Here is a 14,942-nt window from a genome sequence, read left to right on the forward strand (position 1 = left end):
TGAGCACACTTTGGGAAACTCAGCTCTAAATCTACATTGACATTGAGTTTTGTCTAGTTAAGGCAATATAAGATGAAACCCTGGGTCCACAGTATGTAGCAGAAAAGATTCCAATCTCAGTTCTACCATCTGAACATTTATCTAACGGCTAATAAAATAGCAAGAAAGAACGCAGGAAAAAAAAAGTCAAGGGTAGGAGCCTTCTTTAGTGAAACAGCACTAAGAACAAAGCAAAAAGACCATAACATTTTTAAAGCCATTTTGGTTAGACTCAAGGGGAATGTAATCAGCAGTATCATCATGAGCAGCTCTACAGATCGTTAATGCTGGTTTATTTGTCTTTTCAAAAAGAAAAGAAAAAGGTCTTGCAGAGGATGGGCACTCAGCCACTGGAAGACAGAGAGCAAATATAAACAAGTTACTGCCTTTGAACTTATTTAATAATATGTGGGAGGGGCCGATGCTGAGTCCAGATGTGGATTTACAGAATTGCTTTTAGACAAAACTCACATATGCAAGCATATGCTTGACTTGTATTGAATGTTTCAACTCCATCTTTCCCCTCTCCTGCTCCTACTGGACTTGTTAATGTTGAATGATTTTATTTTCGTTATCTCAGGACACTTGTATCTCTGAAAGCTGGGGCATCACTACATATTGATACCCCCACTGGAGAGAAGATTGCACGGACTGGTAAATGATGTTGTCTTTCCTCCTTCTCCCACCATCCTCTCTCCCTCTAGAAGCCGAACCGGAAGTTGACAACCTTCTGGTTTCAGATGCCACCCTAGACGGTTTCCGTCTGTCCTGGACAGCTGATGAAGGGGTCTTCGACAATTTTGTTCTCAAAATAAGAGATACCAAAAAGCAGTCTGAGCCACTGGAAATAACCCTACTTGCCCCCGAACGTACCAGGGACATAACAGGTCTCAGAGAGGCTACTGAATACGAAATTGAACTCTATGGAATAAGCAAAGGAAGGCGATCCCAGCCAGTCAGTGCTATAGCAACAACAGGTACTGTAAATAAACAGGAGAGAATAGAGAAAAGTCATGACCGAAGGGTCTTCTTCTCATAGGGCTGGGTAATCACAGGAGCTTTGGGTGCAGGCAAGCTGGCACTCCCACCCTGGCTCTTTCAATTATAGATTGTGTTTCCTTAGACAATTTGGCTAAGTCCTTATGCAAAAAAAGTATGATGCCATTTACTTAATGGGGTTGTGAGGATTAAATGAGATAATTCATGTAAAGCCCATAGCGGAAGTTCTGGCACATAGCAAGGGTTCCGCAAATGAGAGCTATTCACATCGTCATTAATGCATTATCATCATTACAATCATCACCTTTTTTTTACATTCCACAGATTCTTCCTTCTATCTATTATCTCCTCATATTTTATCCAGAGATACACCTCCTTGTTCTCTGGCTAAATGTTCGAGCTACACCAACCAGGGAGATATGGAGAAGTGGCACCTCCACCTATAAAGATTAATATTTATAAAATGTTACATGTGAATATTCAGCACAGTGATCAGCAAGGATAAAGGAGAGAGCTAGCAAGATTTACATGCTACTCTTTGTGAAGTTCTCTAACGTTACTTGAATTCATAACAACTCTGACAGGCACCTAGAGTGTCCTTGGAGTTTAATCACCTTTTTCCATAGGAACTATTTCAAGGAGACAAAAAAAAAAAAAAAAGATGGTTAATAATATGACTCTTAGGCCCAGGGTGATGGCTCACACCTGTAATACCAGCATTTTGGAAGGCTGAGCCAGGAGGATCACTGGAGGTCAGGAGTTTGAGACCAGCCTGGGCAACATAGTGATACCTTGCCTGTACAAAAAAATAAAAAAATTAACCTGGTGTAGTGCCTCACACCTGTAGTATCAGCTACTTGGGAAGCTGCGGCAGGAAGATCTCTTAAACCCAGAAGGTCAAGGCTATAGTGAGCTGTGTTCGTGCCACTGCACTCCCACCTAGATGACAGACCAAGACTCTATCTCAAATAATAATAGTAATAATATGACTCTTTATAATAATAATACTAAGATGAACATGACTAAAGAGAAAAGGAAAGACCTCCAACAAGTAAATTATTCATGAAGCTGAGGGAAATGCAGAGATACGGCATTCGCTGGAGACAGCTTCTTTAAAGGAAACCGAGGGACAGAACCACAAAATCACCAGGAGAAATAAAAGGGACCTGAGAAATGATGTAGCTCAACCTCTTCTGTTTGTGCATGAAGACTCCGAGGCCCAGAATGGTGAAGTGATTTTTCTGCAGTCGTAGAGCTAGATTTGGAGTAAAACCCAATGACCAACTTATTCTAACACTATTAAAAATGAGCAAGCTGGATGACAGAAAACCAACCAATTTACCTGCTTGCCATCTCTGACAGGCATAGGCATGACATTTGCCAAAACCTCTCCTCTCTGTCTAAAGATAGATATTTTATATTGTCAAGTTTTCAGGACCTAACAAGTGCCAAGAAACCACCAATGGAAAAATTATAATCAGTATTTGTAGACTTGGAGAAAATGCTAGAATCTAGGCAGCAACCTAGTAAGAGGAAAAACCCTGTTCCTCATTAAACAGGGACACCCTATCCTGGGATGCAGGTCTGAGTCTCCTCCTTCCTGTGGCTGCCCATAAAACGACTCCAGATCAGAGGCAGAGCCTTGATTTTGACCTTGGTTTATAAACAGTGCTCTTCAAAGTTTACTTCTTCTGATCATTGATTTTGTTTTGCTGATCTTCTTTATTCTACAAGCCCTGCAGTTCTAAAGCAAAAAATAGAATGAATAATCATAAGTTACATTTTTTTTTAAAGAACAACAAAAAAAGGCAAGGCAGACCCTCCTCTTTTGGAAAGCTCTCTCTTTGACTTTCTTCTCTAGAGCCTTGTAGTTTACAGCCAAACATAGGAGCGTGTGTGTGTGTGTGTGTGTCTCCACATGCCTGTGCTCCAGGACCAGGAGAAGACAGGAAAGGAGGCTCTTGAGTACAGAAGAGATGCCTAATTTCTATCCTCACCTCATCAGGTTTATAAATTTCCCCTTTTGTTTTTTTCATTCTTTCTCCTCTCCTCTCTTCTTCCCTTAACCATTGTAAGCTCTTCTCTATAATCTTCTATCCTTCTTCCTCCTGAGAAGGCCCTGCTATAGTTCCTCCTCTCACTCACAAGGTACCTCTCCCTAGCACAAGCTGCCAGCTCTAAGTTCGCAGGGCAGTAGAAGGGGCAGTGAGAAATGGTGTTGCCTAGTGGTCAAGCCAACAACCGTGGGGTAGTGTCCTTGGAGTTTAATCATGGGTCTACCTCAATTCCGTCATCTGGAAAAGAGAATTTAACTCAAAGTTCAGCCACAAGGTTTAATAAGATCATGAATGTCAAGTATTTAGCAGAATTTCTTTACCCACCATAACTTTATTAGATATTATTGTGTTTGGCCATAAGATACACCTACTAAAATGTACCTACACCACTGAGTTTTTCAGTCATTGGTGTAGGTACAGTGAGAGTACACCAGGTTGGCAGAGGGAGATCCTCACTGTCTGAGTTTATACACCTTACTCTTGTTTTTTTCTCAGTTGGCCTCATCTTGATCTTTCCTAGGGGACACCTTAAAGTCTAGTATGGCTCAAGGAGGAAAGAGGGATATTGGAAAGAAAATAGAGGGCAATCATATTTACCGAATTCTGACTGCATGCCAGATGCTGTGCTGGGAGTTTCACATTTATTATCTCTGCTAATCCTCAAAACATTCCTGTGGGTGGGTACCACTTTTCCCTCTGGACAGATGGAGCAACTGAGGTTCACAGAAATGAAGGGACGTGCCCCAGGTCACCCAGCCTCTCAGTGGTATTTGGACAATTAAGATCTTTCAGGCTCCAGAGACCCATGTGGTTTCTGAAACTTTCCATGAACAGGGCAAAAACCCAGGCAGCCACAGAGTCTGGGGGTGGCTACCAGGTCACCGAAGAAAGCTGTAGGAGGAGATGTCTTGGATGAGAGAAAAATACAGAAAGGGGAAGAAAAAAAAAACCCTTGCTGAGTTTCTGTGGGTTTCAGAATGTAATAATCCTTGTGGGTTGGAGAGGGGAAAAGATGAGGAAGCGGGCTCCCTAGAGACTGAAAATTGTTTCCTGAATTCTCTGGGTAGGCATGGTCAGCTGAAGAGGGCAAAAATGGAAGCCAAAAAATACACAGAGAAAAGCCAAATGAAACTGGGTTTTGAGGGGAGGTACTTGGGGAGGCAGAAACTTCCCCTGGGCATCGCTTTCCTCACTGGTAGACCCAGTGTCCACTAGGCGCTTGCTTTGGTGATGGGCCTGAGGTTGTTCTCTTGGCTTTGGACCTCCTTCCAGTTCTAGGAATGGGTTTGTCCAGGTCAGTGTTTGTGTGAATGTTATTTCCAGGATTCCAGACTGTGCTTGGCTTTGCTGCCTACTCCTGGGACCCCGAAAAATCACATGACAAGAATGTTCATGGAAACCTTGGTTTTGTCCTCTGTAAACATGGCTACAACCACATCTTCTCAGGGGTTTCTATAGGAGGATTAAGTCTTATAAATTGCAAAGAATTGTACAGTTGTCAAGTCTTGGTATTATTTAATAAAAGAAATTAGAAAGCAAAGATTTAAGGAAATGCTAAAAATTAAAAATAAAAGGGGGACATATTCCACTCTAGGAAACCATTCTCTCTTGATTCCTTGGAAGTCGGCTATGGTGCTATCACTCCCCTTGAATTAGACCAAATGACTCTTCTACAACCCTGAGCCCTGTATCTGATGTGAAACAACAATTAGTCCTAGCAAGTCACAACTGAACCACAGATTACCACATTCTCCATCCTAAAGGCTTGGCTCAGACACAAACTCCAGGCACTGAGTTTTCCTAAATAAGGAATTCAAGAAGAACCATTGAAGAACCAGATAGTTAACTGTTTCTGGGCTTCTCTTGTGTTTTCTTCTTGACAGCCATGGGCTCCCCAAAGGAAGTCATTTTCTCGGACATCACTGAAAACTCAGCTACTGTCAGCTGGAGGGCACCCACTGCCCAGGTGGAGAGCTTCCGAATCACCTATGTGCCCATTACAGGAGGTAGGAGACTTGGAAGCGGGGTGAGGGAGAGGAGGAGTGTTACGGGTTTGGATGGATTCCTGAAAGAGACTCTGACAATTTTCATCCCTCCAAACAACATGGCCAAAGAAAATGAATTCTTTATTTTTGAAGACCATCTGGAGAGAAGAGACCTCATTCATAAAGTGCTATGAGATTCTTAGAAGAAACTATCATGTGAAGGGTCATTTGAACAAGACCTTTTTAGCCTTGAAATTATAAAATTCTATGAGAAATAGATCTCCAGTATTGTTTGCACACAATGACAAAAGATTCTAAATTTATTGGCATTTCTCTCTCTGAGCACACTCATCTGAAAAGCTAGTCTTGGATGTTTGCGAAGTTTTGCCTTTGGGTACCAAATCTGTCTGTTCAGTAAACAATGGCAAGTTGTGCCTTAGAAAATTGGTGAGTTCTAATTCAAAGCACATGGGCTATAATAGAGAGCACAGGGTAGAAGCCCAGTCAAATGTGCCTAAAGACATTCTAGCAGGTAGTAAGCTACCTGTTGCTGGAAGTGTGTGAAGAGAGGATGGTTAATAACCTCTTCACAGGAATGCTGTTGCAACTGTATGGCAAGTCTGACCAGCCAATGTGCAAGCTCTTCACTAGCCCCCAAATTCTAAGAAATATAATTTCTGTGTTTTTTAATAAATACAACAGCACAAACTTGACTCTGACCAGCTTTCTTTTCTTAAGTAGAGTTTTCACTAGTAAGGGAACCTCTATAATCCTAAGCCAAGACAATGAGGGAAATAGATCAGATATATATTACATAGTAAGCTTCACATATTCTTTGTGGGGAAAAATAATGAAATAAAACTTACACAACATGCCAGATCTCTAATGAATGGAAACTTGCCATTTTTAGTACATTGTGATTTCATGTTTTGTTGTGTTTTTTTTTTTCTCTCTCTCTCTCTCCTGGCTTCGTTTTTGGCATCTGCACCAATGGAAAAAACATTATACAAAATGTAAGGCTTCTTCCCTTATGCCAGAGGGTAGGAGCAAATGAGAAGTCAAGAAAGTGGTGTTGGATGAAAATACAGTTTCGTTTCTAAATCAGATCCACCCTTTTTGGGGGCAACAGTGAATAGGTATCAGTGAAGTTCATTATTCCTGGTCTTGCTTTTACTGTGTTCTAGGTAAACTTTCCATGGTAACTGTGGATGGAACCAAGACTCAGACCAGGCTGGTGAAACTCATACCTGGGGTGGAGTACCTTGTCAACATCATTGCCATGAAGGGCTTTGAGGAAAGTGAACCTGTCTCAGGGTCGTTTACCACAGGTGAGTTGGTAGTGTGTGTGTGTGTGTGTGTGTGTGTGTGTGTATTTTTCAAAGATCACTTGTACATCTTATGTCATTTCTCACCTTCAGCCCTGTAGCTCATGACTCAGCAGCTAGAAATAAAAGGGTTTCATTTATGAGATCCTAGTGGAAAGTGAACAGGATTTAGAGTGCCAAAGTCCTCATTTCTGGCTCATCCCAGCCTCTGGTGAGCTGGGTAACCTTAACTTCGTTGGGCCTCTATTTCCTGGACTATAGTGAAAGAAAAGGTCCAAGTCTGGCAGTCATAATTACCTGAATTAAAATCCAAATTCTACCAGCTGCATGAGCTACCAGTCCATTTTTCTGGGGTCTACCCTCAGGCACAATTCTGCTTCCCTCACAGGGTATAACTCACATGAAACTGTATTTGTAAAGCATCTGTATTAACCTACCACCTCCTTCCCCTCCCCGCCTATTGCCTGGAACCCTTATGAGTGTCCCTCAAAGCAGGTGCTTCGCATGAGCATATAATGGTGACAGCTACAAAGCCAGCTCCTCTCTATTTGGTGGCTCCTGCATTCCAGGCACTGTTACTAAACCCTTCTCATATAATTCTCACAGCTATTATCATTCCCATTTTACAGAGGAGACAACTGAAACTTGGGGAAATGAAATACCTTGGCCAAGCCCACATAATTAGTAAATGCTGGAACAAATTTAAACATATGTCGGTCTGACTCCAAACTCTCTGTCCTTCTAAAAGAAAGGGTTCCTTTCCTAGTATAACCTGATTGGTAGAGTACCCTGTAAAGAGGGGGAAATAATGAATTGCATTGAAGGAGAATGAAGTGGAAAATTTCTCTTCAGACAGCCATGTCTCTAAACAATTTATCCTTTGATATATGAGCAATTATCCAGTCCAACTCATTAAGGGATACAAAGAATGGACCTCATAGGAAATTTTAAAAATATCCTCATAGCCAAAAAGAGTTGACAACACACAATTAAAACATCCCATCTGAACCCAGAGTCCCATCCACCCTTCCTCACAGGCCCTTATTTCCCCAAAGAAATCTTTCATCAATGGATTCTCCACGGCAACAGATCGCAAAAGCTGGACGTGGTCCCTCCCAATGCCCCATTGTCATCACCAGTTAAAGGAGATTCTGTCCATGCACAGTGAAGCAGGAAGAAACTCAGAATGGACAATGTGGGCTCCGCAGTTGCCCTGCCACATCCTGGCTCTCAGGCCACTCATTTTATCCCTTGAGGCTCAGGTGCCTCTCTGTGAAATAAGCTGAGGATAGCTTCCCTCCACCCCAGCGAGGACTGTCATGGGTGTAATAGAGCAGTAAGTGAAAAAGCAAGAGGAAATGGTTAGATTCAGGTTAGCTTCTGAGAAAGTGATGTTGGGGAGTGGGAGAGGTCAGTTTAAAAAGGCCAGGGATAAACATCCTTTGAATAGCCATCCTTTCTCAGAACAAGTCATTTGAAAAGCATACTTAAGACTTCAAATACCTTTAATAGAGATCTTAATAACAACTACAATTATTGAGAGTTTTCTCTAGTACACTTTACATACATTTCTTAGCTAGTCTTTATTAATTAAACAGTCACCCTTTGGCAACTAAAGAAAGTGAGGTTTAGAGAAGGGAAATGGATTTCCCCAGGGCACAGAGGCACCAGGCCAAGAAGCCATGGTAGAATGCAGGACCGCCAGCCTCCAGAGCCTGGCTTTATATTCTCTGCAAGCCACCTAATGAGAGATACTACTCAAAGCTCAAAAAAGGCTTTGAAGCCAGGCACAGTGGCTCATGCCTGTGATCGCAGCACTTTGGGATGCCAAGGCAGGTGGATCACCTGAGGCCAGGTGTCTGAGACCAGCCTGGCCAATATGGTAAAACCTCGTCTCTATTAAAAATACAAAAATTAGCTGGGTGTGGTGGTATGTGCCTATAATCCCAGCTACTTGGGAGGCTGAGGCAGGAGAATCGCTTGAACCCAGGAGGCAGAATTTGCAGTGAGCTGAGATCACACAACCACATTCCAGCCTGGGTAACAGAGTGAGACCTTTCAAAAAGAAAAAAAAAAAAAAAGGAGAGGAGAGGAAAGGAGAGGAGAAAAAAATGGCTTGGGCAGTCTTAACTATGCAAGTCCCTTCTGTTTGTATAAGTTCTTTCCCTGGGGGAAAGTGATATAAACTATAATAATTCTTGTCATGTGTTCAGCCCTGTTCAGTTTACACAGCTCCTTTCCACCCATAGTATAATGGGAAAATCAAAATAACACTGAGGATGAAGCCAGCCAGAATTACTAGCCCTATTTTACACATGAGGAAATAGAGGCCCAAAGTAACTGAGCCAGCAAGGGAGTCATTACTCAAAGCCAGGTCAGCCTGGCTCCAGGCTCAGGTCTCTGAACCATTCCATGCAGCTGACACTGTCCTAACACCAGTACTCCATAAGCAGTGTGGAAAGCAGAGCAGCTGGGATCTGATGTCCCACCCAATGACTTCCCTCCTGTTCACCGTCTTTCTTTGCAGCTCTGGATGGCCCATCTGGCCTGGTGACGGCCAACATCACTGACTCGGAAGCCTTGGCCAGGTGGCAGCCAGCCATTGCCACTGTGGACAGTTATGTCATCTCCTACACAGGGGAGAAAGGTAAGGTTTTGTCCAAGTCTCTCCTCACTCTAGGGAGTGTCTTTCCTGCTGTAAACACTTCCCATTCTCTCTTCTCCATGCCACATTTGGTGCAGGATGATAAAAACGCACGGGTAAGTTGAAAAGGCCAGTCATGTTCTTGTGGCTCCCAAGTGCAACCTCAAGGGAGTCTAGTAGGCCATTTAAAATAAAAATAATAGATACATCTCCAGTCTCTACATGTTTTCCTGGCTTATTCCTCCTTTCCTCGTAGTCTCTCTTCCTGCCAGCATGAGACACCCTGTTTAGGAAGCAGCTGTCATCTTTTACAAAGAAGAAATCTAGAATCTAAAATCTTAACCAGACAGCTTCAGGCTGTACTTAGGAGTCTCAGCTTTTCAGAGACCACAGGAAAGGCTGGTTTTAGCAAATTCGATTAAAAAGTGAAAAATTTTAGGCCAGGTGCAGTGGCTCACATCTGTAATCCAGCGCTTTGGGAGGCTGAGGCAGGAGGATCACTTGAGGCCAGGAGTTCAAGACCAGCCTGGCCAACATGGTGAAACCCCATCTCTTCAAAAACTATAAAAATTAGCTGGGCATGGTGGTGCACCCCTGGAGTCCCAACTACTCAGGAGGCTGAGGCAGGAGAACTGCTTAAATCTGGGAGGCAGAGGCTACAGTGAGCCAAGATTGTACCACTGACTCCAGCCTGGGTGATAGGGAGATTCTGTCTCAGGAAAAAAAAAAATCAGAAACATTTTCTTGTTTGGCAACCACCAGTGCTAATTTACCCAGCTGGCAGATTAAACACTTGCTTAGAGCACCAGCAGACTACAGCCATCAGAAAGTAAAATCCAATACAAGTATGAGACAGGAGAAAGAGAGAGTCCTTTTCAATGAACCTCTCCATCATTTTGTAATGAGCTACTCTAGAAAGAATTGTGTAATTTTAGTTTCCAGGTATAGGTAGGTTTTATATTTTATGGTTTGGTGTTTTGCTCTCAGTGACAATATGGGCAGGCACCAGCATCTGTGTTTGGGGCCTCTGAAAATTTTAATTTAGCCCTGGTAAGCATCTAGGAAAGGTCTTTTTGAGGACAGAGTACAGATGAGGGTAGGGGAGAGGCAGGGAAGAGGGATGTTGGATTTATTCTTTTTACTTTTTAATCCTTAAATAGTCCCTGTGAACAAACTCTTCTGAGTCAGGGAAGATGGTGTTGCACCTAAAATAAATCAGGGTATAGTTCATGAGAACCATGGAGATTGTGGATTCAGGGCAAACAAAGGGCTTGGTTCAGAAGAGAAGGGGTGCTCACAAATGATGAGGTAAGGTGACCAACTTGTGCCCGCTTGCCTGGTACTGTCTCAGTTTTAGCACCAGAAGTTCCACACCTATGAAACCCCTCAGTCCCTGGCAAACCAGGGTGGCTGGTCACCTGTGAATAGGAAATAAACACAGGGTCCCGGGCACTGTGGTCAGTATCACTTTCTACCACTAGGCATGACCCAGCAGTCCTGAGAGACAGTGGACAGGCTCTGGTGCAGCCATCACTGTCCAATTTTTGTGACCCTTCAGCCTAATGACTTGATGACATTTAGTAAATTTAAAAAGGGCATGTGAATAACTGACAAAGAGAGGAGAGCACACATCAGGACAAATTAAACATGGGCAGCACAAGGCTTGGGATATCCCCTCCAACTGTCCTCTACCTCGGTCTCAGTGGCAAAGCTATTCCAGCTGGCACTATGTGGAAAAAAAATCTCCTGACCCCCAGTTTCCCTTCCTTCTGATTTGGTGCCTGGAAAAATTCAATCTCCATATGAAAAATCCTTTACATGTGAGGTGAGTGCTCAAGAGAAAGAGAGTGTGAGTCATTTCAGCAATCAGACCTGCTTTTCTGCAGGGTCACTGAAAGTTTCTATGTTCGAAGGAGGTGTGTGTGAGGTTTGCCAAGCCCACTCGTGGCTCAGACAGTGAGAGGTAACGGCCTCGGTATGTGTATTTCATGTTTAGTGCCAGAAATTACACGCACAGTGTCCGGGAACACAGTGGAGTATGCTCTGACCGATCTCGAGCCTGCCACGGAATACACACTGAGAATCTTTGCAGAGAAAGGTCCCCAGAAGAGCTCAACCATCACTGCCAAGTTCACAACAGGTACAAAGACACTGAGAGCTGGAAGCTCTCCCTTCTGAGATGCCCACCCACAGCCTGCATTCTAAATGGGAACCCCTAGCCAGTTCTTCTTTCTTAAGTCAGGGCCTTGCAATGTGATTACATCAGCAGCAAAATTCACCAGTGCCCACTCAGTCAAGGCCTGAAGAAACACACCATTTCCTTTTGAACTGAAATGACCCTGGTCTCCCCACGGGCAAGGAAAAAATTTTAAGAGGAGGGCTTTGTAAGTGGAAAAACAGTTCCCACTGGCCCTAAACCTAGCGTTTAATGATCCATGTTCCAGGCAGGAAAATATTTTTGAAGAGGCAGATTTTTTAGGCAGTTTTTTTCTAGATGTTTGGTAGGTTTCTAAACATTGAGATTTTTTTTTACAAACTATTGCAAGCAGGGAAACAGAGGAACCGTCTTCTCTGTCGGGGTGAGTACCAATATTAGCCTTCATCTGTCCTCTTATTTAGAAACAATGGGCTTCATAATGATGTTCACAGCTGTATATTTCTCCCTAAATCCAACCAAGGCCAGTTAGGAACACCCAGCCCTTGGGAGGAGATAAACCATAGAGAATTTGTCTTTGGGGGTCATCTGGCTCAACCACCTTATTTATAAACAGATGAGTTTCTTGCCAAAGATCACGTAGTTCAGTGGTAGGGAAAGGACTTGAACCCAGTCTTCTTGATACCCAGCCCAGATTTCTGTCCTACACTTGCTGATTTTATCTGATATTAATTGTCCCATCTTCTCCAGACCTCGATTCTCCAAGAGACTTGACTGCTACTGAGGTTCAGTCGGAAACTGCCCTCCTTACCTGGCGACCCCCTCGGGCATCAGTCACAGGTTACCTGCTGGTCTATGAATCGGTGGATGGCACAGTCAAGGTACTTTATATAACAACTTCTCACTACTGGTTGAAGCATTTGCATGATCTTCAAAGTATGGAAGAATTACCTGATGCTGTTTTTCTACCCCAATGCAACTGGAGAGCTGAAAAAAATAATTAGTAGAGACTGGATGGCATGCCAGGCCTTCTGAATCATACTCTCCAGCCTCTCTTATTCTAACCAGACTCCGGTTCTGATAGCCAGCCAAGATCAAGAACCACTGCTTACAAGACTTGAGGACATTTTAGGAGCTGGAATCTTGATCCTTTAATATTTTGTTGAACAAAGACCAAAAGGTTCTTCTGCACGTTTGCCATATGTATTATCTCACAGATGGTATCATTATATTATGTATTGCAATTTGTTTCACCATGTTCTTATGACATCAACCATTAATACTGTTTTTATCCAGTGTTTATAGTATTTATATTCTCTATCCAGTAACTTTCTTTCTTTTACCTTTTAATTTGAAATAACTTTAGACCTTCAGACATGTGAGGGAGATTTCCTAAACTCTACCTTCCAAACCTGTTATTGAATTTTTCATTTTGGTTATCTTAAATTTCCAAGATCTTTCACTTATTCTCTGCACATTCATCTTTTTCTAGCACCTTGTGTTTCATGTATCATCATCTCTTTATCTCTAAGAATATATGTTGCTGGTGTTTTATTCTATATCCTGCATAGTGTTTGTTTCAAGTTTCTTTGTTTTGCTGTTGTTGGGTTGGGTTTGGTCTCTGCCTCTCACATTGGAGATATCCACCCACTGTCTATTGGTCGTGGTCTGTCTTTTTGTATTTGAACTAGGAATGCAAGAGCTCATTGGAAGTTCCAACTGCACAGGCAGAGCTTGTCAATTCTGTGGCTCCCTGCAGAATGATTGGGCAAATACCCAAGAGTTTTCTTAGGGGATCCCCAAATAACAGTGCCATATAGCCTGGACTCTCATTATGTACAAACCTTCATCTTATTACGTTTCCAGTGTAACACCTCAGCCTCCTTGAAAACCGAGCCTGGTGGATTTGAATCCAGAGCCTCCTCTCTGGCTCAACCTCTCCAGAGAATAAACCTCAGCCACCATCTGGATGGAAAAGGGCAGTCATTTAGACTGTTGAAGGGAATGGGGAGATTTCAGGGTCTGTTTCTCACACAAAAAAGCTTCTAAACAAATCAAACCTTTGTTCAACCACACTCCACATTGGCTTTCAAAGACATCTCTGCTTTTGTACATACTCTTTTCCTGAACTTGCTGGACTCTGTGGCTTGCACTTAACAGCCTCTGACTGGCTCTGCCCATGCTCCTTAGTTAATGTCAGCTTTCTTTATTCATTCCCCTCCATGGTCTCTCTACCACTCACTTTCTATCTTCTTTCGACATGGCATGCCTGTTGCTGTCTCCTCTCCCATTCCCCTCATCTTTGTGGATTTATACCTTACGTTCTCTTGCTCTCTTTTTAGTGGGTTTCAGAAACAAGTAGAGATAAGTGGCTATATCCAATCTTTCATTTAGCCAGAACTGGACACAGTGCTAATTACTATCATACCCCTTCCTGGAGTTGATATAACAATGAACTATCTCACTGTGTGAGGTAAAGCAAATCCATTATCTTCTCTGGGTATCAGTGTTCCCATCTGTAAAATGAATGCCTTGGTCTTGTCTTTAAAGTCTTCTCCTGGTCAGGCATTCTAGGATTCTGTGTTTACCTGAATTGTGAGTCTCATTTTCACCTAGGGTACCCTAATTGCCTAGAAAATGACTTTGCATAGAAGCCTAGAGAGCTGACAGGTAATTGTATTCCTAAGTAATTCAATGAGCCCAGCTTTATCCCTGACAGTTAATCTTTCCCCCAGGGACTAGAACCAGGGCGGCACAAAGGCCACTGGGTATTAAATGAACACTCACCCCAGTTTATTTTTCTGCATGTCTGTTCACCAGCTTTATATGTCTTAGTAAAAAAAAAAAATCAACCTGATATAAGAGAAGAGTCCTAGTCAGGGTGTTGGGAAACCAGGATGCAAGATCATCCTCTGCCTCGAACAATTTATGAAATGAGAGCAAGTCTTTTAGCTTCCCTGAAACTCAATTCTCCCATTGAAAAAAAATCAGGATGAGGTACCTTCCTAGTTCCCAGGATGCCGGAGAACCTTCCAGGAGTCTCTGCACTGACACATGACTGCCCAAACTCAGCTGGGTATTTGCAGGTTGCAGAGAACAGCATTGTGTTTTGTTTACTAGGAGTGTAGGTTGAATTCCAATCCCAGACACCAAGGTCATTTGCTGAAAAGAACTGGAAGCTAGCAAGAGGACCTCCTGCAAACTGAAACCAATCACCTCCTTTGTATGGCAGCACAGAGACCAGCCACAGACTACAAGCATAGTTAGAGTTGGTCAACATGTGTCTCTAATGGATATCTCTGTTCTAGAAGAGAGGCATGCGGGGTCAGCTTAAGTTTTCATCATACCATACCTATGGGGCTATTATAATCATTTCCTAACTCAAGAGGTCCCCAAACTGACTGAACATCCAAATCACTTGGGAAGTTTCTTAAATATAGCCAGGCTCAACTTCTGGCTCTGATGATTCAGTCTGTCTGAGATGAGGCCCAGGCATCCTATTGTTTAAAGCTTCCCAGAGTGATAAAGAGCTGTATTTAGGGACCACTGACCTAACTGACCTCTAAGTCCCTCACTCTGTGTGATTCATCTTACCACCAGATTAAGCTTCTTAAAGCACAGCTGGGTTTATGTCATTCACATGTCCAAACATCTTTCAAGGCTCCCCCTTCCTTGTAATGATAAACTTCAAGTTCCAAAGCTTAGCATTTAAACCTTACAGGGATCCTCATGCCCTAT

At 42.9% G+C, this 14,942-nt stretch overlaps 1 protein-coding gene across 7 annotated transcripts in view; it reads left to right on the forward strand.

Annotated features, from left to right (window-relative positions):
* The window catches only part of TNC (tenascin C), a 94,329-nt gene that overhangs the window by 67,742 nt on the left and 11,645 nt on the right, over positions 1–14,942 (forward strand). For all 7 annotated transcript variants that reach the window (XM_064378524.1, XM_064378531.1, XM_064378541.1 and 4 more), the window contains 6 exons: positions 744–1,016; positions 4,979–5,101; positions 6,265–6,408; positions 8,933–9,052; positions 11,046–11,189; positions 11,955–12,085. In XM_064378524.1, the coding sequence (XP_064234594.1) occupies positions 744–1,016; positions 4,979–5,101; positions 6,265–6,408; positions 8,933–9,052; positions 11,046–11,189; positions 11,955–12,085 (935 nt within the window). The remainder of the gene's footprint in view (positions 1–743; positions 1,017–4,978; positions 5,102–6,264; positions 6,409–8,932; positions 9,053–11,045; positions 11,190–11,954; positions 12,086–14,942) is intronic.

The sequence above is a fragment of the Aotus nancymaae genome, unplaced genomic scaffold, assembly GCF_030222135.1.
Source record: "Aotus nancymaae isolate 86718 unplaced genomic scaffold, 86718_ANA_hifiasm-v0.15.2.pri h1tg000003l, whole genome shotgun sequence".
Taxonomy (NCBI): Eukaryota; Metazoa; Chordata; class Mammalia; order Primates; family Aotidae; genus Aotus; species Aotus nancymaae.